We start from the raw sequence: 27,883 nt of genomic DNA, 5'->3' as shown, positions 1-27,883 counted from the left end.
GCCTAATATTTAATTAGAGTTGGACCACGCTAAGTTTTCATGCTAAGTCATTGACGGGCCTTATATAGATACGGGCAATGAGAATGAGGCCAGTACAGCGGTGTCACGCACACGAATTTGAGCCAATCGTGCAGTCTAACGCCTCAACGCGATTGATTGATGAGTCCGCATCACACGCGTTAGCAACTAGTTACGTTAGACTGCATGGTTGCCTCGAATTCGTGAGTGACACCACTGAACTACCAATCTTAGTGCCCATAAAGCCCGTCCTTAGATATGTCAAATGCTATAAATAGGTACGTCATGTATGGAGCTTACATTATCAATTCAATTAAGCCTGACGCAAACTAGGGATGTCTTATTAGACATTTGTTTCCCGCTTTATATCAAGAAAGATAAGGTAAATTGCTAAAATTACTGAACTAATCAATATTTAGGTATCTCAAATACTAGAGAAAGCGCGTACCTACTATACACGTCATAAAAATATTCTTTTACAAACACACTTTGAGAATACACCCAATGGTGAGATTAGTTCAGTGGATCGCTCGTAATTGTAGGAAACTCGACCGTAACGTCCGTAACCGCTGCCGGGGTGCACGATCCTTGCCAGGAAATAACTTCATTCCGATTCGCTATAACAAACGTAAAACCTATAAGGCACTGCTCTATCCACATCAGATTAAATTTCTAGTGTAGCTGGTAATAGACTGATAGTTGTATGACTTGTGTGAGAATAGAGGATATTGGTAATTAGTCTGGTGAATCCAAAATTGATGAAACTAATTTCAGAATATTGTTTCCCTACTATTTTGAATTAAAAAAAATACACCGAGCCAAGTGCCTGGACTGACCCTCGCCCGATAACTGGATATTACTAGTCTTACTACACTATTACACGTCACAAGATGATGTCATTCCCACCAACATCCGACGCAAAAGAACAACACACGTACACACGACCTATAAATGTGTGCACACATCACGGAAAACCGACGCAAAAAGACGATCCAAGACAAAAACCGGCCGCCATGCCGCTAAGAAGGGCGGAGCTAATAAAACAACTCGCGCACACACCGGCGCGCCAAGCGCTCAAACAACCTACTCAAATATAAACCTTATGCTAAGTAGCTTTGGGTTGAGATTTGATTGAGGGCATGTTTTAGTTGAGTTGTTCTGGTGTGCCGCGGGGGGGTAGAAGTGGCCAATCAGGGCGCGGTTGCCATGGCTACGGTTGCGCGGCCGGCACACAGATGGCGCTGTGCGATAATTAATTTGGCGTGTATTGAACATTTCAATCGAGACGGCTTTGTCTGGCGTTAATTGATTCGTGTCTCGAATCGGACGAGCGTGCTTACCGATCGGTAATCTGTAATCGATTAGTTATTGGACAGACGTTCTAGGATCTGAATTTGAGAATTCTCTAGAAGCCGGACTGTGTTTACTGTTTACCTGAAGCATACCTAATATAATGTTTTAAGTATTACGTACAGGTAGTATTAAGTATTGCCTACCGCTTAGAAAAAAATTGAGAAATATTTAGCTACATTTCAATATCAGATGTACTCCTATATATATGTACCTACATACCAACGGTTAACCTAAGTGTATGTAAAAAAAAACGTTTTGTAGGTACCCTAAGTATTGTTTATGCATAAAAATGTCAAAGTTGACGTCTTTGCCGCCACCTTTTCCCAAGATATAAATCATAATTTTATAAAAAACTCACGGAATGTCATTAGGAATAGGAACTGGAACTCCCTAGCTGACCCATTGAAAACACATTAAATTTGTGGGAAAATGGATTTTCCCGATTTTGACGGATTCATACGAAACGCCCGTACCTAATAGTTTTAGTACGAAAGGATAGAAAGATTGAACTTATTTCCCTGGATTTCACAATTTTCCAACTTAGAACAACGAATAGTTAGGTTAGTTATAGCTAGGTATATAAATAACAGGGTATAAACATGTATGTTACCCCGCGTCACGGGGTACGTTTGATTGCATAACGATCTATTTATTACGGGACCCCGGGAAACCTAATCCCTAGCCGGCCATTATAACGAAAATTCAACCATCATTCATAACTACACCACGCAACACAAAAGCAAACTCTAACCCACAGAAACAAGCTTCAAAATCGATTAACATCGAGAAAGTTTTCCTTTCCAAGAAAATTAAGTGGCAATCAGCCTTATGCTTACAGATTAGGGTCTAGTTTGGTTTGTAAGGTTAGGAATGAAATTTTCATAAATGCGGTGGGGGCGCCGGGTGGTGAGGGGGGAGGGGGGCATGTAACGGACGGGAACTAGGGGCTCTAATTAAAATAGCATTTACAAGAATAAACGGATTGAAACTTACAGGGAAGTGGAAACTTTACCTACAGGAATTGTTTTTAAGAATATTGTTGTTTCGAAAGTTGCTACATTTTTCTATCAAGAGATAACATAGGTAATAAGTAGTAACATTTCTGAATGCGAAATGTTTCTATTCATAATTTATCAACGTTCCATTACAGATTTCCATTGCTTTCTGTCATTTGTTTATTCGTAGATTTCGTAGGTACGTATCGGGTAGATGAGTATATGTATATACGGATGTTTTAATATTTAAGTTTAACATTAGACTTTAGAAGCTGTAGGTACACATAAGTACCTATAATAGCTATGCAAAAATGATAATATTAATCTTACGTCTCACACAAAGGCCAGGAGTTTTCGGGAAAGTTAAACCTAGACTCTGAACATGTTAAGTTTGCCTTAGCTTAGACTACCACTTATCTCATTTAAGCTAGACTTGGCATTCTTAGAAGTGATAATGTATGGGATCATACGTCACGTAAGACTTGGCGTGTAACTTAACTATTAAGGATGGACTCTTACTAAGTAGTTTTTAATAATGATCAATTAAAGAATTTACTAAAAGCAAAATAATAATCGCATATAAAAATACTATTCTATTTCTACTTCTATAATTGACGTAAGATTTAATTTCACATTACGTAATTGTTTTTTTTACCTCATGTTAAGCTATTGTGCAGATATCGACGAATAAACCGTACAATGGTAATCAATCACTCGCAAATCGCTTCCTTCCGCGAATCTTGCGCAGCTCTAGTTGCAGCGGTGTCGGGTGACGGTCTACTAGTGTAACTACGCTGTGTGTAGAGCAAGGATTGTCCTCGATTTACCGTTTTTTCACATAGTCGTAAAATATCCAAGTATCGATAGGTATACTATTAGTTACTCATGCTGAAGCGTCTAAGTGGTATGTTTTACGTTGCTTATTAGGTCGTGATCCTCAACGCAATCATCAAAAGCATGATTTTGTAATTTTCGGGAAATAATCGCAAATCGCGAAAATTGTTAAATTTGGAATTCTCAAATTCGGCAAAAGTTATTAGGTATATTCAAGTGTCTAAGTTGTTTATTTTGTACTGTCTAGGTCTTTGACCTTATCGTACTCGTCAATTGTAAATAGTGATTTACTTACTTAGTGTTTTTAGATTTTAGATATCAAAGTTTTTATTTGGATGATTTTTGTTGTTTACCTAACTTTACTGTATCAAATTTAATTATTCCGGAAAATTTATTTTATACTTTTCATTGTTGCATAGAGATATTTTAGGATCACAAAGAAAAACAAAAGAAAAAGAAAATCTTGCAAATACAGTGTTCAGTTTAAAAGATACGCTTTTACTCATTAAGTCTACTATAACAATAAGATTGTTTGCTTATTTATTTATTTAATCTTTATTGCACAACAAAAAAACTAACAATACAAAAGGCGGACTTAATGCCACGAGGCATTCTCTACCAGTCAACCTCAAATTTAGAGTAAGACTAGGTTACGTCTTAGTAACATCATGTACACCCTAGCCAAAGGAGGTTGGCAATGGGCCGTTCGTTGGTGCAACAAAATCACGCGTTATCACAAAAACTCACCCTCAAGCAACCCTCGACAAAAAACCGCGTCAGGTTACCTTTATCCTCGATCGACGTACGTCGATGCCATTGTTAAAAACGGATTTGTTGACAGCTTTAATATGCTTTGGATTTGTGGCTCGAGTTTTTGGAGATTGTTAAACGATCATGACTGTATCGATTAGTGTAACAAGTTAATCTGGCATGTCAGTCCAAGACCAGTAACCACGTTCAAGTAGGGTAAAATAAAATAGTGAACGCGAATATGTATGTAAACGAGGGAAAAATGGATATCTCGCTGTTCACATCGTCATTTGGATTGCCACACGCACAAATAGAAGACACTGTACTGACGTAAATTATGACGAGAGTTTAAAAGTCATAAAAAAAATCTCAACAAGATTTTTCGAAGGCCTTTTGCACCAAGAACTTCTCCTAGCCTTATCAGAGTTAGTTACGGAACTAAGCAGTTCTTATATTCATTCGTGTCGTTAATATGGAAGAATGCACAAGAGATTTTGTAATTATATAAACAGTTTCTATTTGCGAGTTGGCTCTGTATTACTATCTAAAAAGTTTAATGTATTTTTTATAGCTATTGGAATTTCTTATATAAATAAATAAATTAAATAGAATATAAGACTCACCTGTATGCGGTCTTCGGGTAGGTCTGTCTTGAGGGAGAGCATCTCCCGCGCGTACACGTCGGGGTAGTGTGCGTCTTTGAAGGCTTTCTCTAGCTCGTCGAGCTGGTATGATGTGAAGATTGTTCGGCTGCAAATTGAAATAATTATTATTATCATCTATATTTATAAAACGGTTATGTTACTTAGATATCAAAAGGCAAAACACAAGTTAAACCTCGAAGGTCTCGGAGGAACAAAAGGAGTTGAAAGTTTTTTAAAGGACTTAAACGCAAATGAAGTCGCGTGTGAGGAAGTTAATCATAAACCTACTACTCTGCACAACCTCTCCTCTTGATCAACGATAAATTATTCTTTGCCGGCATCTAGTGGAATTCCAAATCAACCAGGGTACCTATTCCTTAACTTGGTTGGTCCAGTTGTAAGTTTTAGGTATCATTTCCAATAATTTCATTAGCTATGTCCTCAGGTAAAGCAAAATTTTAATATTTTTAATACAGTCTAATAATGATACAGTGACATGTGTAGATTTTTTTTTGACGTATGTTACCTGTGCCGGCGTTTTTTCTTCTTCTTCTTTCCATTGTAGCCCGTGAGTCCGTCGACAGTGAAGTCTTTCGCCGCCTCCAAAGACGACACTCCTGTCGACAAAAACAATTCTTTTTACTTCGTTTACAACTGAAATTAGTTACAAGAGATTCATTGGTACCTACCCTACGAATTTTGCAAGCGTTAGACAGAAACGCATCTTGCGTTTTTAGGAACACAGAAGAGTTATCCGTTATATATTACGGCGTGTACGGTAAATAAAGTTAGGAGTATTATTTTATTATTGTCATCTTAATAAAAATATAACTTTAGAAATAGTCAACCGAATGGGACATTCAGATTTTTGTAAGACGGTTACACTTTAAAGCCATGAGTTAACCAAGTAGACATTTTGTGGCAATTAAAATACAATGTCTTTAAAGGCTATCTACTAATCATGTTAGAAGTACCTACGTGTTAGATAGAACCTTTTTTTTAACAATGTCCCTTTCTCATGAGATAAAAAAAAAACAAATTAAAATATTTTCAAAAAAAGGTGTTAACCATTTTACAACACTAATTAAAAATACTAATGTAATTGAACCCAGCCAATGTACAAAATACGGAATAAAATACAAATTACACGTCCCTCAAACTAAAAACGGCCCAACCGCTCGCCCGCCTAAGCTTAAGCCCTTAAGCCGCCAAGCCGCCCCAAACTACGCCTCTAATCCACTTAGCGGCGGATTGTCGCACAATCGTAGCGGGTTCGAATCCGGACGAAGTACATGAAAACAAGTAGTTTATCTCCCCTTTAGGAATGGTAGCTATCTGTGTCTACCTATGTCTGTGTGATTTGGTTTTAACCGGTCGATTAGCAGACTACGACATCCCTCAATTTTGCTCCCGCCTAAATATCTAATTTCCGTCTATAAATGCGGATCAAACTATGTAAGACTTACTATTTCAGTAGAAAAACAATACACTCCTCATCAACACTACATAATCAATAAAACAAATCCACAGCTTAACAAGCTTGCAGAACATTTAACATAAAATGGTTACTTTTTAAGTCCCATGACGTTACAGTTAAAAAAACTGATGGTAGATACTTATAGTGAATAATACCCTCCATACTTCTTTATAACACTCCCTCATTCTCAGTAAAGATAAGTAGGAACTTATCTACTTATTATTATTTCCTTATTCTATACCTACTATGAATAGTAGCTATATTTCTGTGCTACCTACTCGTTTTACTCTGCTTCAGTGTCGGACAGAGCAACATGGCCTCCGGGCAATTCAATTTCCCGTGAGTGAGATACTGGATCACGGAATACAGCAGTTAATGTCCGGCTAACGTCACCTAACCAGGTTATTTCACTGATTAGGCACCTTTTGATCATGTATCTAGTATGAACTGAAGTTAGTTGGTCTAGGTTAGTTAAATCAGATTACAGTACTTACATATGTATTTAGGCCGAGTTTTTCATAACATATCATTTGTAACATCATTTCCAATGTCAACAGTTGAATGCATTTAATAACTATGAAAACGGTAACTTCTTATGACAAATTTAAATATTACCTGCAGTATTGCTTATAAATATAATTGATGGGAATGGGACCCATAATGCGCCAGGCGCTGTTATGTTGTTCTATGTAGAAGTAGTGTGAGACATAATTATTTGTGATTTCTAGTGGATTACTTATTATCATTTCAAATTGTATTGTATTGTGTGTTTCATTTGTAAATGATATTTGCAAAACATATTGTCAAACGTATCTTTGAAGTGTAGTACGTATTTTTTGTATGTAGGTAGGGTGGGTACCTATACATTTTCAACGTTTACAATTCAATTGTAAATTACAAATCATGGGCTTAGTAACCAGTTACATACTATAGTTGAGAAAAAATTGCTGCACGCGAAGCAAGTAAAAAAGAGACTACTACTAAATACTTTGCAGCAGCATAATTCCCAAAAAAATCATAATAAAATGCATGTGACTAATCTTTATTATTTTTTTGCATTCTAGAAAACAAAATGTTCACCGACGTTACCCCGGACCTGCAAAACCCTTTAACCTTATCGATTAACGATTTGTCCAGAAATCGTCATGGTTCGGACATCAGCCCAACGGGCCCGTGACGGGTGTGACGAATGCGTCACAGCGAAGGGTGACCAAAGTACACATGTTCAGTATTAATGCCCTGGACATTCACGGTTTGATGTGATAATAAGGGGTTAATATCGATTGTACGGTGGATAGTGGAAGCATTTCTCACTAGTGCAACACATGACAACGTAGTGCTCCTAGCTGCCTTTACTTTAATCTTTTACATACAAAACTTCTATCCGCTATATTTTATTTGTATTATCTATAAAAAAATTATCAATAAAACCGGTGCCAAACACAGATATAGATAGGTATATTACGTTACGTGAATGTTCATACCAAGTTTAATGTAATTTAAGCATGTCGTTTTAAACTGAGAGCGTAACCTCGATTTTATTGATTTGTGTATTAATTTCTATAGAATGTATTTATATTCTTTATTGATCTTAGTTGTGTAATTATTTAATATAAAAAATACATCTTAAACACACAAAAAAATCCTTGTATTAATTAATCTTAGCGAACAAGTTGTTTTTGAAAAATGTTAGGTGTATAATTCTTTTCTCCACACACAACTGCGAACAGCCAGAGCCATATGACTCAATTTAAAATAATAACCTTATTATGTTGTCAACATCACATTGTTTTTAAACCAAAAGGACCAAATCGTTTCATACTCCTAAGGAGATATGACTATTTGGTTTTGGCAGTACATTTCTGGCGCTTTCACGCATTTGGTGATTCGTCGCGTGACGGGGACTATCCGCGCCATCGATTGGTCACACTAGCTGGGGGGCTATTTCGCATAGTACTTTGATAGGTCGTGATATCACAAGTCTCGTCACTTTGGCTGTCGTATAACTAACTTATAACTACAGTTATTTTAACTTTCTCTAATTTACGCATTTTTTTGCATTTTGTAAGTTCCGCTAACCCAGTAAGGTTATAGATTGGAAATCATTGATTACCATATGGCGAGCGAAACATACCGAGTAATCTTCGACTTAAAAATACGTGAGTGATCTGGCTTAGTATATTAAATATATCTGGATCGTCGCCTGCTGGAAAGAGGCCTTGACCCCTGGACCTCTGGTTTTTCCTGATGCAAAGGCTATCCAATGCGGCAATGCAGTGAGCGTGATGGGCACCTTTGCACCGGGGGCAGCCCGGTAGTAGGTAGTTATTTTATACAAATTTAGTTAATATTTATATTTAAGTTCTGATAGATTTTAGTTTTTAATTAGTTTTAGGTTTAGATATATTTTAGTAGTATGTATTTCTTTAAAATAAAATAATATTTTTTATAGGATAAAGATCCTGATTCTATGGCGTTATATTCATTATAATATAATAGAAATAGGATTTCTTCAGAATGCATCCCTCTACCTGTCTCAGCCCTCACCCTCAGTCAGGGGTATCGCTTTAGTGGACGAATTTGACTTATATTTTTAAAAGCTTGCTACTTGGCTATAAAAAAGCTTCGTTTTTTTTAGTATCAGAAAGAACTTTGCAGAAGTAAGCTAGTGGTTCCATATCGGTCACGTTTGCGGTATTTTTTTAAGTAAATTATACATAAGTACAGACCGTGCTACATCAAATAATTCCATTATTATTAACAATTGAAGAACCTGATAAAAACTGCACGATTTCTTCTGTGAAGTTCTTCGTAATGAAATAAAAAAAGCGGCCAAGCGCGAGTCGGACTCGCCCATGAAGGGTTCCCTATCAATTATGACGTATTAAAAAAAACTACTTATTAGATCTCGTTCAAACCAAATTTCGGTGTAAGTTTGCACGGTAATGTACATCTCTTAAAAAACCTAAATATAGCATTATAACCAACTGAAATATAGATAAAAACCATATTTCAGCGTTCACTTTCTCATGTGAATAACACCAGTTGATCCTCTAGGTATACGCTTTTCATTACTTTTTACAAAAAATAGAAATAAAATTAACTACGCCATTCATTTCCTCAAATGTAAGTACTTAGCACCGTGTCAATCACAGTAGAACTTTGTAATAACTTGGGCTATTTAGTATTTATCTCCAAAAAAATAATCAGGCAAAGTTGTTAAAAAATATTGGGGTAAAATAAAATCGTCTCTTAATTAGGTCATAAATTCAATATAACGTGGTATAGCTCCAAAGAAACAATACGAAACATAAAGTACGTTTACAAGTAATAAGTTTTTAATAAAATTTTCGTATCATCAAAAATAAAGTTACCATAACTAACCAAGTCTCCTAATTAACCTAGGTTACCTGGGAAGGCCATGTCTAGATTTCTTACGCTCTGGACAACGTATACGTAAACATAAGCAAGACGTAAACATAAGCAAGCATAAACATAAACATAAACACGGCACGTTTGTTATTATGTGCTCAAAGTGGCAGCGAGAGGCTTTCCGAGCCTTCAATTATACCCCTCGAAACTCGCCACTGAAAAACAGACTCTAATAATTGATAATTAACGTTCAATTTGGATTGTGACTAAATTCGTGTTAACGCATACATTATTGGTCGGGCTGTAATGGCGGAGGTTTTTTAAATGTTTCCGTTAGGTGGGGGTTCAATTAGGTAGTTGACAGGTATGTGTGCGTTTGTATGCGTAAGTCGAATAAAAAGTTACGAATGTCAGTATGGTTTGTAGATTACATTTTTATGTTCTGCTGTTGCGTTTCGGTTATTATCTACATCTTTTAGGTAAGCATGGTCCATCTTAGACTGCATCGGCACTTACCATCAGGTGAGATTGTGGTCAAATGCTTACCTTTATCAAAAAAAAAGTAATATAGTTATATATATTAGTTAGTTAGTTATATTAGTTATATATATATAGTTAGCCAGTTTCAGTGTTTAGCAGTGACACTTTGGATTACTGCAACATAAACGCTGCTTGTGTGACTTATGTCAGCGCCACCTAACGTAGACGCGTAGGTTTTTAAAGCTGGCCATACACACTACGGTATGCCTGCGCAGTTTTACCAACTGCACAGTTAAAACGGTGCGTATGTGGCATTCGACTGTGCAATTTCCTATACAGCTTTACCTGTGCAGTTGAACTGTACAGGCAAAACTGCGCAGGCATACCCTAGAGTAGTGTGTTTCTGGTTTTAGAAAATATACGTTTTTGTACAATCACACTTAAGGTTTTTCTATACTTAAAAAGGGACACCAACCTGTATTTTGTGTTAAATATGCTTGTGAGAGAATAAATCATTTTTCATTTTTTTTTCATTTTTTCACTTACTCCATGTCCCTGTTCGAGGCGATATACAGTATGTTTATTAACTAAAACCATTTACTCAAACCCGTTAAAATTTAGGTCATAGTGAGAAACTGCTATTACGGGACCAACCCTGAAATCAAGAAAAAAAATGACTCTCCCATAGAAAAGTTCCACGTCAGACCAGCCAAAATGTACGAAATAGCCAAGTTGTATTTCGTGAATTCGGGGTTGGTCCCATAGTAAAAGTTGCTCAGTATGACCTATATGTATATTCACGCCGTAAATTATTGCAGGTGACTAAATAAACATTCTGTATTATGAAGCTCAATCTTGTTCTTTGAACGGCGTAGGTTGGGTAGAGTATAAGCTCATTTTGATCAGAACAAAGTGAGGAAGTATCATTTCATTATTTACGCAATATGTTCATAGAAATTTGACATTGCTCGGTGCGACTCTAGCCAAATTTTTCTACGAGTTACGCAATGAGGCATCACACCTAATGTTCACAAATAAGGACACCTTATTTAGGAGCATTCTACGGGCTGTCCCGTACGGGCGCATTTTATTTCCTTACGTTACGGCTTTCGTATCGGAGTAGACGAAAGTGGAACCGTGCGAAATCGGCTTTTAATACAAACGTTGTCCTTATTTTCCTCTCTAGATATTCACATTATTGAAAATATTTTGACATAATTTGTATATCAACCACATCTATTTTGACTATTTCGAATTTTTAATTATTATAAGAGTTAGGAGCATTTATTAATTTGTATGAAATTAGATTTTCGCTCCTAATTTTTACAATAAGTTGAACGTACGGGCATAGCTATGATTAATATACATCAAATTATGTAAAAATAGTTTCCATAATGTCGATATCCAGAGAGGAAAATGGGGACTACGTGTGTATGGAGAAGCGGCCGTCCCCTTTCGTCTTAAAGCAGACGATGGTTGTTCTGTACATATTTTTGACCATTATTAGTCGCAGAATAGGAAACTTGTACCTGCAAATCTTTAGAAAATTCGCGTTTGCACGGGACAACGGGAAACAATTTTATGGAATGCTCCTTCAGCATAATAAAGCAGTTATTTTATTATTTAGTTACGTTTACGTTACGGTTTTGTAGCATTCTTGTGCTTTTTGATATGATTTGTCGAACTATTAGAAAATTTTTAGTCTCTCTAGGTTTAACGGAAATGTTTAGATGTGTGTATATATTCAAAATTACATTCTAAAGTCAATTACGGTTGTTATATAGGGCTAGAACACTACTGTACAAATAAAAATGTTAGCGGCCGACATGTCTGTCTGTGTCCCTACTCCCTAATGAATGGAGCCATTCACACGTAGTGTCCGGTGAATAGCGAGCTTTACAAAGGTCAAACGGCATTTATGCAGGGCTATTCACGTGGATCTTACTGGACGCGCAAAAAAAAAAACAATTTAGACAACAATCTCGGTAATTACTTTGCGTGTTTGAATTTAGAACTTGTAAACAGAAAATTGAGAAAATGCATTAACCTTTTCAACGCTTTTCCACACGTGTCAAGAAATGCCATGGACGCCAAAAAGTTAACTGGTGAAGAGCGAATATGAAGCTTAACTGACAGTAGGAAAGTCGCTTTGACAACGTCCGCCATAGCCTTTTTAATGGTCATTGGCGTCGCGGGCACGACAGACGATGACCGTTTTAGTGGTCTTTGGCGTTGAAAAGGTTAAGGTGCATTTAACGACGACCTGTCTGGCCTAGTGGGTGTGACCCTGCCTATGGAGTTGATGGTTCCGGGTTCAAATCCTGAGTCATGGGTGTTTTCTACGTACATATTTAAGTATTCATATATTATATATAATTTTCTAAGTACCCACAACACAAGCCTTATTGAGCTTATTGTGGGACTTAAGTCAATTTGTGTAATAACGGCCTATAATATAAAAAAAAAACGAAGAAAGTGGGGTAATTTTGAAAGTCACTAGGTATATCTGCTAAACTAAAAGTACTATTTACTTCATACTTTGGCAGACTTAATACGTAATAGTACGCTACTGTAACGCTTATTAAGAGGAAAGATGACGATCGATTCTCCATACAAACGTAGTCCTCATTTTCCTTCCTAGAAATTGACAGTAATGAAAATATTTTTACATAATTATATGTATTTTGGTCATAGCATATAAAAGTTAAGAGCGAAAAACAGGTTCCATATTTTTTTTTAATACTCCTAATTCTTATATTGAAAAAATCGAAAAAATCAAACGGTTGGTCATAGCTATGATTAAAACACATCTAATTGTGTAAAAAATATTTTTATTAATGGTAAATCCAGAGAGGAAAATGGGGACTACGTTTGTATGGAAAAACGGTTTCGGGGCGGTCGTCCCATTTCGTCTTAAAGCATCTTGTTTACAGTTGCTATTTCAAGTAGTTGATATTAGCAATTTTCAAAATTATCCCCTATTCGAGGTTATCCCCCAATACACCTTAGATCTAAATTATAAACAGTACTGATCATGCTATATTCGATTATTAGTAACAATTAAAGAACCTGATAAAAACTGCAAGCTTTTATCTCTGTGGTGTTTTTTCTAATGCTAAAACGAAATACCAGGGGTGGCCAACATGATTAGACCCAAGATCTCCTGTTTACTAACGAAACCCGTGTGCGATCTACCAATTACATACTTCTTGAAACCTTAAGTGAAACTGGTCTACGTATTTATATTTTTTGCCTTGCCACGATCGACTGGACTTCGATCGCGATCGACCTGTTGGCCACCCCTGAAGTATACCATTATAAAGGTAGTGTTCAGTGGAACTACATATATTGTAATATGCAATTGTACCTGCTATTGTACGTTTGTATTGGTCACGTTTCTGGTGACCCATGAGACATTAACGATGACTCAGGAGACTTTTTTGTATACATTTTGATAATTTTTCTCTTTAATATTGCAATCATTAATTTAGTAATAGAAAATTATATGAAACTGTTTGCTGATGAGTGGAAACGGACTTGAAATTTAGGTTCTTGTTTTCTGCCTTGACATTTTCCGATACTAATTTGACATGCTGCAATGCATTCCGAACGTTAATAAAAATGTAACATTTAGAAAACGCCTTGGGTCCTCTCACTCTGAGCTTAAAACGATGAATTGCTTATCACATTATATGAGAATTTTAGTACAGGCCTAACAGGAACCTAAGTGAAAATGTCTCTTCGCAAACTAATACGATATTCCTAAAAATTTTACGTGCATTTTTCTAAAGGAGAAGAATTAATAAATTGGGTTTTTAATCTTTTTTCTGATTGTTTGATTGCATTGACCATACCATGATAGATAGAACGTGCATAAATGCATTTTTAAGCGTTATAGAAACTTCCGTGGATTTTTGCCATTAGTGACCCAGGAGAAGTATTGTGAAAAATCAAAGAAAATCTCTCCATTTTTGAATTACCAGAAGAAAAGCGTTTGTGTTCTTTTATATAGTAGACAACCGTTTCATTCGATTATATTAAGTTTCATTAGATAAATCGTAGGTAACCCAGGGGACACGTTATGAGTCATCGCAACATAATAAACAGCAAAAGTGGTCAAAATAATGAAATTTATACGTGGCTCGTACCTATTCGCCTACAAAACTTTAATTATAGTTCTACGACAAATCAAGTCAAATATATAATAATAATATATAAAAAAAAACAATAATTCAAAAGTTATTTTTTAAACTTTCTCAATGACATAAAAAAGTTTATACACATACATAAATTAAACAGTGAAAACAGTAAGTTGGTGGACAAATTAGACGTTCTTGAACATAGAAATTCGTTAAAAGGCTGACTACTGGTGCCTTTACCCAACAGTTCGAATACGAAAACCGTGGGTTCAGAGCCTGAGGAAGAGGAAACGGTGCAACTGTGTGGTTTGTGTGCTGCGGTTGTAAAACTGGCGCAGGAAGCTAGCGGGGCGGAGATTCGCTTCCTTGGATCTCGCATCGGAACTGTAGGTACAAAGCATTAGAAAAGTTCCTTCATTCAACGTTAAGTTGACTACCTACCTAAAATACGTATGTATTTCTTATGAAACATAAATACCGTTTTTTTTATTTGTGTTTTTCTGAGAGAAGCTATGATTTTTAAAAACTACTCTCAAAAAATGTATGACAATATAATTCCCACCAACGGCTTTCCTGTTGGGTAATGAATAGGTACATGATAGTACATGATACCTACTAATATGATGAAAAATTGTACTATCTATTATTACACGTTTTAATAATGACACATGAGATCTTATTATTGTTTGACTTCGTTTGACATCATGTTACGATTAATGCATGCTCCATCTCTTCTTGATATTAGAATTTGTATGCCAAATCGCAAACCATAGTGAAACATAAATTATTTAACCTATGTTTACAAATAAATATATTTTGATTTTGATTTGATTTTGAGATCTGCTGTGTTTCTAATTCTTTAAAAAGCTTTTAATTACTATACTAAAAACCACGATTCCAGATATCTATCAGAAATCAAGCCACAACCTGGTATAAAACGTTACGCTCTGAACCACGCTGGCTTGTCTTGTTTCCAGTTAATTTGACGACACTACATCACGGCGCGTGACTTCATATAACAAATTCGATATACGACAAATCAAATGTAGAATATAACGCATCTGAATAGACATCGATTGAGCCAATCTCATTCGCGGGAGATTGCCAATCCGGCATAGCCAATTTCTTACCATGCTCTTCCATCCTCTTATGTCACCCAATTTTTGATACAACATCGACCTTGCTGTGTATGAAATAGGGTTTTTATTTACGAGTTTATAAGATTTTGATACGAGGATGTGAGAATAAACGAGTGATTTCTTCAGCGATTAGATTTGGAGCTGGAGGCGAATTTGCGCGGTAACGAATTTGTGGAGACATTTGAAGAAATAGGCAGTCGTGAGCGAATGCGGTTATTCGAATCGTAATTTGGTGATTTTTCATGAATCAAAAAGTCATATATTTTAACTATAAGCAAGTGAAGTACGTTGCTCCGATACAAATACCCTACCTACCTATAATTTTGCCATAAGTAGTAGAAAAAATTTCATTTGTGTGTGACAACCGCCGTCAATTTTATAATATAAATAAATAGTTTAGCTATTATCAATAATGTTTTTAGTTAAATATATAATTAAAATGTGTCTAACTTAATACTCAGTTTTTTAGAAATGACGTTTACCCAATTTCAAGAATCCCGAATTCATTATATAAATAGCACTAATTAATTTCTTAAACCAATCAGAAGCAATTTTAACAACACATACAATGACCACAAAATCCCAGGTACCTACCGACTGCAATACAGGTGCGAATGTCAAGAATCCCGACAACATAATCGATTTTGACATTTGCGGCATCAATTTAGTCGGCAGTAACTTGGCGCTGCAATACGACACTGAATACAAACAGTACCTTAATTCATTATAATTCTAACCGAATTCGTCATGATAATCTAGCAATTAACTATTCTACCTACGCACTATACGTATTCTACATGAAACAGACCGAGTACGTCCTTAAACTACGTCCGAAAGAGAGGTATGGGCATTGTGAATGTCATGTCGCTTTGTGTGGTAGGGCACCGCACAGCGGATGTCATTCCAGATCTATAGCAGAGCCCAACTGGGGAAGTACCTCCACCTTACAGAAAACCGCAGCCAAATAACACTAGACCCTACTCATAGTGTTGTGTTCCTGCCGGTGAGTAAAGTGGCCAGAGTTCAACGAGGGTGCGGAGTGTTAGGGTGCATGTAACTCCTCTGGAGTTGCTGGCGTACATAGACTACGGAGACTGCTTACCATCAGGCGGGCCATATGCTTGCTTGCCACCGACGTAGTATAAAAAAACAATCAAATATGAACTAAACACATAACAACCTTTTTTATACATGTCCCCCGGGGCCCCCGGGCCCACATCTAAAATAAAATATTTACAATATTTTTGAATTATTTTTGTTATTCAGACAAAACTGACAAATTTAAAGCTATGCATACCCCTAAGCGCATTAAGCGGATCGGCGGCGCCGCGCTCCGCAATTAGAGGAAGGAAGGAATTGCCAATTGCCGAGCCAATCTGCGCCTGATTCGATTTGCGCGCCACGCGTAGGCACTAGGCACTGTCACCAGACTGGCGCTTGCATCTATTTTTATTTCTGCTCATTTTATTTTAATATAAATGCTTATTTTTCGGTAAAATTAAAAATAAATTGATTATGGGATTTGAGCACCATGCGTTCAAAACTAGGGTATTTGCTTCTCTTGTTCTGATGCTAATAATTTACTCTTGCCTTTTTTGCGTTCTTGAGTTGAATTCAATTAATGAAAGAAAAAAGTAATATAATTATATGCGTATTGCCGAGCCAATCGATTCGCGCGCTACGTGTGTGCATCATCTCTTCTGATTTTTATATATTTTTACATAAATACTAATTAAAGCCACTATTTTTATGCATAGTAATATTAATTTCTATCTTAAATACGTATATCAAAAATAAATAAAGATACGTGATACAAAATAATTTAAACAGAAAACAGAACAAGTTGAATGAGCTGGCTAATTACGTAAATTATTTACGTCTCTGACAATATAATTTATGCAACATTATTCATATAATTTATTGACAACTATTAAGTAATCATAGAAAAATGCTACAACTGCTTTTTTGTAGGGAAAAGGGAATAAATAACATGGAGTTAATTACCTGAATAAAATTGCCGAACCGCTACATTACATGAAACAAAAAATAATACATTTAGTTTTTCTGAAAACAAAAAATAAAACACAAGAATCACTTTAGTGGAATAATATGCCAAATTTTCCTTTCAGTTTTGACTATTCATCCGTTTGAGTATACTAAAATAAACTACGCACACGATAAAGTAGCAATGCTTTGTTTTGAAGAAGAACCCTGACGTCGTTTTTGTCAAAGCCGTAAAACTAGCAATTTACGGTTTGTGTGTTACTTCTAATTGTCATTAAATAATTTAATCGGTTCAAACCTTCGATTTTATTTTGTCATTTTACGACTTTGACTTCGAAAAAAAAACTTTTTTAAACCTAATGTTTTCGAACTAAACAAAATCAGAAACCCTAGTGTAAATTTATAGGATAGCGTGACGTGACGTACGCGTTTGCGTTTAGTCTCATTTTGTATGGGATTTAGATACAGCGCGCCAAGCGGGACGTTTAGGAAACTCAAAATCCCATACAAAATGACACTTAACGCCAACGTGTACGTCACGTTACGCTATCGAATAAATTTACACTAGGGGTACTGGTAGCTATATAATCACTTAATCAGTCGTAACAGTAAGGAATAGCAAGCGTTGTGAAATAGATTCCCCAATTTGTTGCAATCAAGATCGAAGAAAAATCGTAAATCGTTATCTGCCTCTCTATTTCTCTTCTCTCTCTTTCTCGCTCTCGAATTTACGAGCGAGGGAGAGGGAGATAACATTTTTCGATTTTACTATGTTGGCGGTAAGCCCTCAAATTTTGAGATCAGTATCGTTTGTACTTTAAGTTATAGATACGAGAAGTACAGTCACTGCTTTGTACCATGCAGTATACCCTTGCAAGAAGGCACTCGTACACTCTACTGAAACTCAGATTTAACCTACTTTAAGATCGACCTTTTGTCTGGGTTTGGATTATTAAACTCTGGATTAAAATATGTGATCAAAAATACTTATGACAAAAAAATATTGGTATAGGTAGGTACCTTATATATCAATAAGCTCTCAAAACAATAATTTTCAGATGAATTCGTGGCAGACTGTACAAGGGCAGCGAATCAGATTATGTAAATCGTCTTAAGTCTAGTCGGAGAATGGGGATTATATAATATTGAAATAGATATAATAATTTAATGAAATTTTCATTCAATTTTCATAAGATAGGTCAAAAATGCCAGTTGTCTTATAGATACTGTCTGTCTACATTTTTGTCACAGTAAAGTTAGTTTTAGTGAGTAAAATAGTTTCTTATGCACTGCAGAAAGACTACTTTAGGCGAATACAAGATTAATTTAAAATGGTACCTCTAGGACCACTTTAGCCAGAAAAATCCCATTAGACACACACGTTTATTTAGGTATATACGTACCTATTAGGCAAAATGCAAGTACGTACTTACATCCTAAGTTGAAATAATAACAAATCATCCCTTTAAAACCACACATAAACTTAATGAACGAAAAAAGCTGGTGTGTTTTTAAGAAAAAATTATCGGAATCTGGGAGCAAAACATTTATAGTTTACGATTTCGTAGTCTATTTCATCTGTTTTTTTTTCTTTACGATTATCTACAACAATAGTCCTTCGTTAAAATTGAACTCTTAATTTTCCTAAAAAATTGCATGACATTCATCATACCTAGTTGTTTTAAAACTGGTAGCCGACGTCCAAAAATTAAAGACTTTCTACTAAACGGAGTCCTGCGACTTTCGCCCACTCAGTCGCAGACGAAACTCGAACTTCACACCGCGACCCAAAACAAGCCTAACGCTTTATTTCACCTATTGACAAAACGGCCATTCACGGGCACAACAAGGATGATTTCATTCAGGCTGCTCTCGAGTATCGCGTTTCGCGCAGGTGCGAGGAAAATGGAGCAAAAGAGACACAAAGGCACGGATCATCTCCGCTGAATCAGCAAACCTTATTCACAAAATTTTGCATTGCTATTGCTACCAACCAGTGTGAAGCCATCTCCGATTGCTCATAGTTGATATGGATTTTGAGGTCCAGTCGATTGAGATAAGCTCGAAGATGAGTACAAAATGATTTGCGAATAACGGGCCCGAGACGTTTTAAGCCCTAATACTTTTATTTGTTGTTTAAATAATTAAGCTCCTTTTGTCGCTCAATGTCATATTACTTATTATTTTTAATAAGTCAGAATTCTAAAGCATTGGTTCACTAAATCCGAAATGCTTGTTGGATAATTTTAAGACCAAAGGGCATTTATATGCTTTCATAAGATCCATGTCATATAGGGAGCGTGCATGAACTGTAGGAGGCAGCACAGGAGCCGTCAGATTTTTGGCGCGAGGCGTAAATGTGATGTTTATTGTACCGATGTAGCCCACAAGATGGCAGAACCTACTATGCACAAGAAAACACGTGACGTGTAAATGTACATGTTTATGGTTGCGATTCAGGCCACAAGATGGCAGACCCTCCAACGCGCACGGTCCCTATCAGGTAAAAGCAGTTTCATGTATTACTCGACTCTTCAAAGTAGGCATAAGTGTTGTAATAAAACAACTTAGATATTATTCAAGATTCATTCTTATAGCAAGGTCATAAAGATTACATTCTCAAATTAACTAGAATCAAGTGGATGGTTACTGTATGAATATACATTATGTAAATATAAGTTTTCGTAATAACACCCTGTCTTAATTACGATATTATCCGAAGTTATCTACCCAATAGTGTTCATTAGTGGACAATGCGCAATTAGTCTGTCCGTCCGTCTGTTTACCGCGCACGCAATGACGTACAACTGTATGTACAGACATAATTATTATATTGTTTAATGCTAAAAGCTTGTTATTGTAGCTGTCATATTTGTTCACATTTGCGTAACAGTTAAAGACACTTTTGTATTGTAACCTTCAAGTTGTGCAACCGTCAAATTTTTTTGTTCATCAAGAGGGTTAAGTGGTCGCACCATTAATCGCGCATAATATGGCATGATACTTATCAACATACGGCATATTGTATACCTACACATGTCACTTTCTGGCATCGAACTTTGATAAGAGACGAACATTACCAATTTATACTGCATCGCAAACGTCTCCAGTATTGTGTGTTTACACTTTATAAGATAGAAACCTGGAAGATGAAATATCGTTTTTATTATTATTGGGGTGTTGTGGGCCTTATGAGTGCCACGTCGACCAAGCAGTATTGCGACGGCCCTTTAAAGTTCATTACTAATGCCAAAATATCGTTTCTATACTCAATGAATATTTTTAGGAACTAAATAAAACTTAAATGCTTGTTAAGACGAAATAATCTAATTGGCATTAGTTCATAATTGCATAGAGGGCAATGTTACCCTCCAGAGAAAAACTGAACGTTTTCCCATCACGAAATTCTGTTAGCCTCAAATGTACGTAACATAAATGTAATTAATTTTAGGTACAAAGCGTAAATTATGGCGGCAATTTAATCTAATTCCGGAACACGGCAGAATCATATTACTTCCACAAATTACGTCTAAACCCTAATTTTCATAAGCGAAAATTCGAGTACAACCTAACAGGGACTCACAAATATGTATACACAATTTCACCTTATTCCGAAGAGATTAGGTAAAAAGTGTGTACATGTTTATGACGGTGTCTGTACAATCCACATTACCAATTATTTAGCCAGCCAAAGGGCTGCAGGGGGCCGGAAAGGGGGGCTGGAGGGCGGAAAATGAAAATCATTTTTGGGGCGAGTAGCCCCTCGGGGCTCGTTAGGGGGGTGTTTTTGCTATTTTTTGAAAACGATATTGTTGTGTGAGGGGTGAGTAATGATGGAATACTTAGTTGCGTGATATCCTATTTGATGATTGGATTATTATTGTAATTGCTTGGTAATGGTCATGTAACTTAATACTATGTATTATATGATATAAAATAATGTTAGTTTAATATTATACATTTTAATAAAAAACAATTGGGGCTACAATTAAACGAATATTCTCTATTGATGAAACAATAGTATATAGTACATAGGTACTTAAAGAATAGGTGCTAAAATAATTATTCCAAAAACAAATTTTTGGCTCGCTCGGTCATCAGGTTGCAAATCTAGGTAATTGCAGTAGGAACTAATAGGGCAGAAAACACACAGAAGGAAATACATATTTGTTTATGGTCTCGGAGAAGACCTCTGACTAAATTTGACATCATCATCTTCTAGCTGCGTGAGTTTTTCGAATGTGGTACCTGGCCTCGGTCTTCTTTATAAACTTGAACGTTTTGCACTTTTAAAACTTAACCATACGCGATTAAGTACTGTTTTCGTAAATAATAAGTAGATACATATAAATAAATATTCTTTTTACATTCCATTGTTTGTAGCTAAGGCATGAAGGCACTTCACAGTTATTAGACACCTAATGAGATACACACCCGCGGCCACTCGAGAGGAATAATTTAAAAAGCGAACAAATTGACACGTTTCATTACACTAAGGGCCTCTAACCACTGCCAAACATAAGCGATATTCCTAATATGAACATTGGAACTGAGGTACTATAAATTCTATTTCTTCCATTTTTTTGTGAATTATTCATGATATAAGTTTTTTCATAAAAAAATCATTTTTGTTTCAAGATTTTATCTCTGACTGTATTTTTTTTAGACAGGCGACTAATACTCATCGCGCTAATTCTAAAAACCCCAAACACAATTAGGTTGCGTTGTTTTATCACAGAGTTCCTATGGCTACCTCCTGTTTCCATCATCAGATCAGCTCGTTGGTACCATAAGATTTCATTGTCATTGGACTTAGACATGCAAAATTTCAGCTCAATCGGAAACCGGGAAGTGGATCAAATTTAACTTGCAAGATTTGATTACAGACCGACAGACAACGGGACAGGTGAAACTAAATAAAAGATTGTAAAAAAGCACCAATATAGCCATAACATTGGTGAGCGTCAGGATGGCGGGTGGATCTCACCGAATTTCAACGAAATATTTATAAACATATTGTACCTTCTGTGTACCTCAGTGTACCTTTAATAGAAACTAGTGTTCCTACCTCTCCCTAAAGCAAGATATTTATCAAAAAGGGTTTACTCGCCATTCTGATGTCATCATGGCAGGTGGACCTATGAAATCTTTCATTGTACCGCACTAAAAGTAAACCTTTAGTAGAAATCAGTATATCTATTCCTAAAACGAGCTAGGCTCAAAACAAGGTCCACCCGTCAACCTGACGTCAGGATGGCGAGTGGACCTATTAAATTTGCTTTATTTCACGCAAAATGTATGTGGTTGTACAGTACCTCATTCATTGTACCTCAGTATACCTTTAATAAAAATAGCTGTACAGTCAGCTGCAGAGAAAAAGTACCACCCCTCCATAGAAGTTTTTATGCACGGGTGGTACCTTTTCTCTGCAGCTAATTGTACCTCTTCCAAAACTAAGTTACTTCCATTAATAACTCCACCTTATTTTTTTTAATATCTTGTTTTAGGGAGAGGTACACTGGTTATTATTGAAGGTACACTGAGGTACATTGAAGGTACAATATAACTACATACATTTTGCTTGAAATAATGCAAGATTTCATAGATCGACCCGCGATCCTGACGCGAGAATGGCGGGTGGACTTTTTTGTTAAATATCTCGTTTTGGGGAGAGGTACACTGGTTTCTATTAAAGGTACACTGAGGTAAACAGAAGGTACATATGATTATAAATATTTCGTTGAAATTCGCTGAGGTCCACCCGCCATCCTGACGCTCACATAATATTGTGCAATCATTAGAAGTATTTTTAATGACAGATATCAGTGATGTTTCTCGCATTGCAAATCGATTTTTAATTCAATCCCTTTGATATTTGAATTACGACGAACGTCTACGAGCAGAATACCTTGGCAGTCATCATAACCTACATAGCCACCCAGATATCAAAACATGCCAAGATAAATATAATTTTCGATTTGTCAAATTAAACATTCGAAATTTCCTTTTTATAGGCCTCTTAGGCGGCTAGAGAATAAATATTAAATAATGTTCTTTTTTAAAGTCATACAAGCCGGCACGAGAGTGTGGCTACTTTTTTTATTGAGATTTTCCACCAATCTTTGGAGATCAATCGTTATCGCAATATGCCTAGTTCCCTATTTAAGAAAAAGTCAGAAATAATCGACGAATTAGTATCCTCTATAATTTGCTATTACAACTACAAAGAGCCCCTTATACTAAAACCTAATATTACGAAAACGCAGCGGCAACAGAGCGTGAAAATATAATGGTTTAGAAACGTTCTTCGAAGGGGAGAGGGGGGTAGGGCGGGCCACTTAATAGCGATCGTGTACAGTGTACCAATCCGAGCGCTGCCCGCCTGGCCACGAAGATTAGGCCTAATGAAGGGCGGTTCAGGCCTTGCGGACTTCCTGAATCTTAGCCAAATTCGCTTTAGGCTGGCAACTCTCCCGGTCCCGAGCCAAAGTCGCGGCCACGGGCCCGGCTTCAATTCCAGACAAGGGCATTTATTTGTATTTTTAATATTTTTAATTCCAGACAAGGGCATTTATTTGTATTTTTCATAATTTATTCCTGAGTTATGGATTTTTTCTATGTATAATTACAAAACTATAAGGGTTCTGTTTTTGCCATTTGGCTATGGAACCCTAAAAATTAGTATATACATTAATTCCATATTTAAAGTAAATTAAATATAAATATTTATATCTGTATTATATATATTGTCGTCTAGTCCCCGTCAGTTCCACAACGCATACGCCTTACGCCACACCATTGGGTTAAAGTGAAAAAAACAGTTTAGTCGCCATGCATGATTTATGTATCCATGCCAAATTGCAGCTTTCCAGCTCTAACCATCACCGAGCAAAGCCTCGGACGGACAGATAGACGCACATGGTGAAACTATAAGGGTTCCTAGTTAACTACGGAACCCCAAAAGAGGACAATTTGAATCTTTATAAATATCATGTCGAATACAAGCTTGAATTACGTAACGTCCAAGACGCACACGTCTCTTCAAGAATGTCGTACATTTTTGCCGATAATCGGGCCATTGACGACCGGGCCAGTAATGAGCCGGCACTTACCGACCCATTATAATTGCTAATACCTCCCTCCCTTATTACCACCACTTAAGGCCCGTTTTCCTTTGTGGGGGAGGGGGGTAAATTGGTTTGAAGGTGCTTAATTCGGGGGGGAGGCTTTGTGCGGCATGAGCTAGATTGGGAATCTCCGGGGAAAGTTTTATTAGGTTAGCGAATTGTGTTGAAGCAATTATGTTGGTGCTGTATTTAACTATGTATTCAGCTTCTGTGGTGGTTAATGTAACAAGTAAAATTTGGTAACGGACCGATTTAGGTGTTGTCGGTAAGAAAACCTGTAATAAGCTTCCTAAACCTTAAGCTATAAGTTATTATAAGTTCCTATATAAGATAATTCGCATTGAAGTTTTTTTTATAAGGTATAGTATTTTAAGAGAATCTTCTAGTTTCCAAAACTAGATTATTTGAGTATAAAATTGTGAGTCCTATTTTTCCAGCTACTCGTATGCTGAAAAAGTAAATACCTAGTATGCTGGATTTTGGTAGGGGTTGCTAGAGAGATGCCCTATAGCAACCCGAACTTCATTTGGCTTGTACTCCCTAACGAAAGAGGTATATTTTTTCAAGTACAAACTAAGTACCAGTTCTCTACTAAATTCCAGTGTAAAAAAATATTCCAAAATGCAATGTGAGGTTGCCAGAGTGTAATGTCTTGTAAATAACGATAGGTTGATGGACTAGAACCTTTGGTTTTCAATTTCTTTATATTATTACTATGAGAATATTTCTAAACAACCCAACTGGTATGTTTTCCATCCAAATTATATCGTCTCCTCCGATGCACAATTACCGCACCATATCGCATGACATTCGAGAGAATAAGTAGTAGAAATTAGACCTTATCTCTCTGCAATAAGGTCAAGAAATGGTTAACTGTGTGTGACGCAGCGTGTTCTGATTCCACGGTAAAAACGATATTTACTTACTTTTATACGTTGTTCGCGGTTACAATTAATTAACGTGTTATATTGGAGCTCGTATTTTTGTTGAAGTTTTTAGCTATGATCTACAATTTACATTTTTAATATTTATTGAAAGAGGTTTACATTTTTACTAATTATAATTTATAACTTATTATTATTTATACTAAGTCGGTGGTAAACTAGCATACGGCCCGCTTGATGGTAAGCAGTCGCCGTAGCTTATGTTCCAGAGGAGTTAAATGCGCGTTGTCGACCCTAAACCCCCCCCCATATTAAAATTGTTACAATACTAGTATTGAGCTTAATATAATTACGAGGATTTAAGCCCTATATTCTAATTATTATAAAACTTATTATTTTTACCTTTTTTCTGTTAGGTATAGGTACCTAGTTTTTTTTGTTGGCAATAAATTTGATATACTCATATTTGTGTATATTTGTTATGTATAATTAATTAGTATAGATGTATAAGGTGAGATGGGGTAAAATGAATACCGGGGCAACGTGGTCCATGTTCGTTTTACCCCGACCAAAACAAACTATGTTCTAGAAGAACACCCTGTTTCACCTAAGTCTCAAAAAATTTATGGTGTCCAAAAAGTTTCTACGTCAATTTAGCAGAACCATTTTTCAGTTATTTAGTGAAATTTAATTTGTCTGGAATTTTCACTAGTTTCCCCAAGCCGCCCAAGCCGGGCGTGGAAAATTCGCATAACAACAATGTTACCTAGATTTCTTATCAATTAAACAGTCTCTTAAGCTAAACATCACCCCAAGTAAATAATATGTAACAAATATTGAACAGAGTTCGGTTAATGAACGGGAATCGAACCCGGTAACCGGAGCTCGCAATTAGCGCAGTTTGCACTACACTCGTTGCCAAATCAATCTGTGGAGTGCCCCTTGCTAACTCTATAATGTATCTTGCTTGAGATAACTTTACTGCTATTAAGTGCTGATATAATTGTTTTGGCAATAAAGTTATTTTGAGTGTAAAATTCATTAAGCTCTGCTAAATCAGAGGGGCTACCGCGAACCATGTTCGACGTGTTGCCTCCCTGTCACACTTACGTACGAATTTACAAGTGCGACAGAGAGCCAACACGTCGTACGTGGTTCGCAGTAGGCTCTCAGCAACGGACACAAGTACGGCTACCACCAGTTTTGATATTGACATAACGTAAATTACTTTCTATACATTTCGCTTGCACTAATATGCGGGTACGAGTGAGATGCATAGAACAAGAACTGGGGATATTTTTTGGGCATGATTCAAGTTTGTGGATATTTTTGTTTTTTATATAAAGTAAAACCTCTTGATGATCAGTTATCAACATGTTTCACATCGATCTTGCTACTTCATAACTCGTGAACAGGCTTAATTGCTCAGTATTCTATTCTACGAGTCAAACATCTAAATCAAGGAGTAAACTTATCTCTATAAGTTGATACTTACTAACATACAGGTGCACCTCTTAAGTTGCTCCGACTTATCCAAATATTGACTTTAAAGATTGTCGCCGACTTTCTTCAACCAGTCACTTGATACACTAAATCAGTGTGGCGACCACAAACACTAATATATCGCTTGTTATTACAAGCTGTCGACGCTTACACTGTCGCCTCTGTGACACCCGACACCCTGCGACACCATCCTGTGTGCCATTAGATTAAGCAGAATTCAACTTTAACACTAGGAGTATAAGACTTACAGAGGCTGAAAGAAAATATTTGCCTTTTTCACGCCTGACAAACTAAGGATATATCGTCGTACTGAGCAACTAATAACTCTATTACAAGGCATTAAGACTTAAAGTGAGTGATGAGAGACGTTTGTTTTTGGCGCCGCACTCACAGTTGCTACTTGTCTTGGTAGAAAAAAATATTTCCTTGATAATGTGTCGGTAAGGGAGAGCCTGTGGTTCCGACCACTTAATATCGTATTAACTAGTTTGTTTGATTGCTTGTCGCCGCCTGGATTAGGTAAGATGAGAACGGAAAAAGAAAAAATGGAGCAAAAACCTGTTACATCTTAAAGTAACATCCTTGTAACATCATTAAGATTGGATTGGAATTAATCAAGTAGGTAAAGTTCTAGGCTTAACAAATACTCTTTTCTCAGAATTAAATTGATTGTTTCCTTGAAAAAATCTTTCTTCTCTGTGAGACTTGTCTTATGAGAAGTATCGTTGTTATCAGGTACTCCTTTGTTTAGAGAGTTATAATAACAACCTATTTAAGAAGATAGTAATTTGTAGTGAATTGTATTGTGCATAGTTTGACTCTCTTCATGCTGAAAGTCAGGGAAGGGTAGAGTTTTTAGTTTTCGTAGGTAAAAAATAGGTCAACCGCGAAGTGCAATATTTACGCAAGCAATTGAATCGATAGCACTGTTCACGGCGAATTCAAAATGGCTTTTCGCTAAACAATTGAAACTTCTGACCCTTACCGACCCTACGGGGATTCCCTTGCAGTGACGTCATACCCATAAACAATGCCAAAAAACATGGCTGACTTTCAGGCAGCGCCGCCCCGACCTGTTTACACAACACATGCCTTTTCACTCCGTACATAACTTGGGCCCCAATTTTCAAATTAAAAATGGCGACGTCTAAACAATGGCTTGCA

General features: G+C 36.4%; 1 protein-coding gene across 2 annotated transcripts in view; it reads right to left on the bottom strand.

Moving 5' to 3' along the window:
• LOC133525645 (visual system homeobox 2-like) overlaps positions 1 to 27,883 on the bottom strand; it is a 139,610-nt gene that overhangs the window by 71,366 nt on the left and 40,361 nt on the right. Inside the window, exons 3-5 of one of the 2 annotated variants that reach the window (XM_061861971.1) lie at positions 17,206 to 17,226; positions 5,121 to 5,211; positions 4,574 to 4,700 (exon numbers count right to left, since the gene is read on the bottom strand). In XM_061861971.1, coding sequence (XP_061717955.1) covers positions 4,574 to 4,700; positions 5,121 to 5,211; positions 17,206 to 17,226 — 239 coding nt within the window. The remainder of the gene's footprint in view (positions 1 to 4,573; positions 4,701 to 5,120; positions 5,212 to 17,205; positions 17,227 to 27,883) is intronic. The other variant, XM_061861972.1, reaches the window with a different exon arrangement.

This window comes from Cydia pomonella, chromosome 15 (assembly GCF_033807575.1).
Source record: "Cydia pomonella isolate Wapato2018A chromosome 15, ilCydPomo1, whole genome shotgun sequence".
Lineage (NCBI taxonomy): Eukaryota > Metazoa > Arthropoda > Insecta > Lepidoptera > Tortricidae > Cydia > Cydia pomonella.
This window is presented reverse-complemented; position numbering and strand designations above follow the sequence as displayed.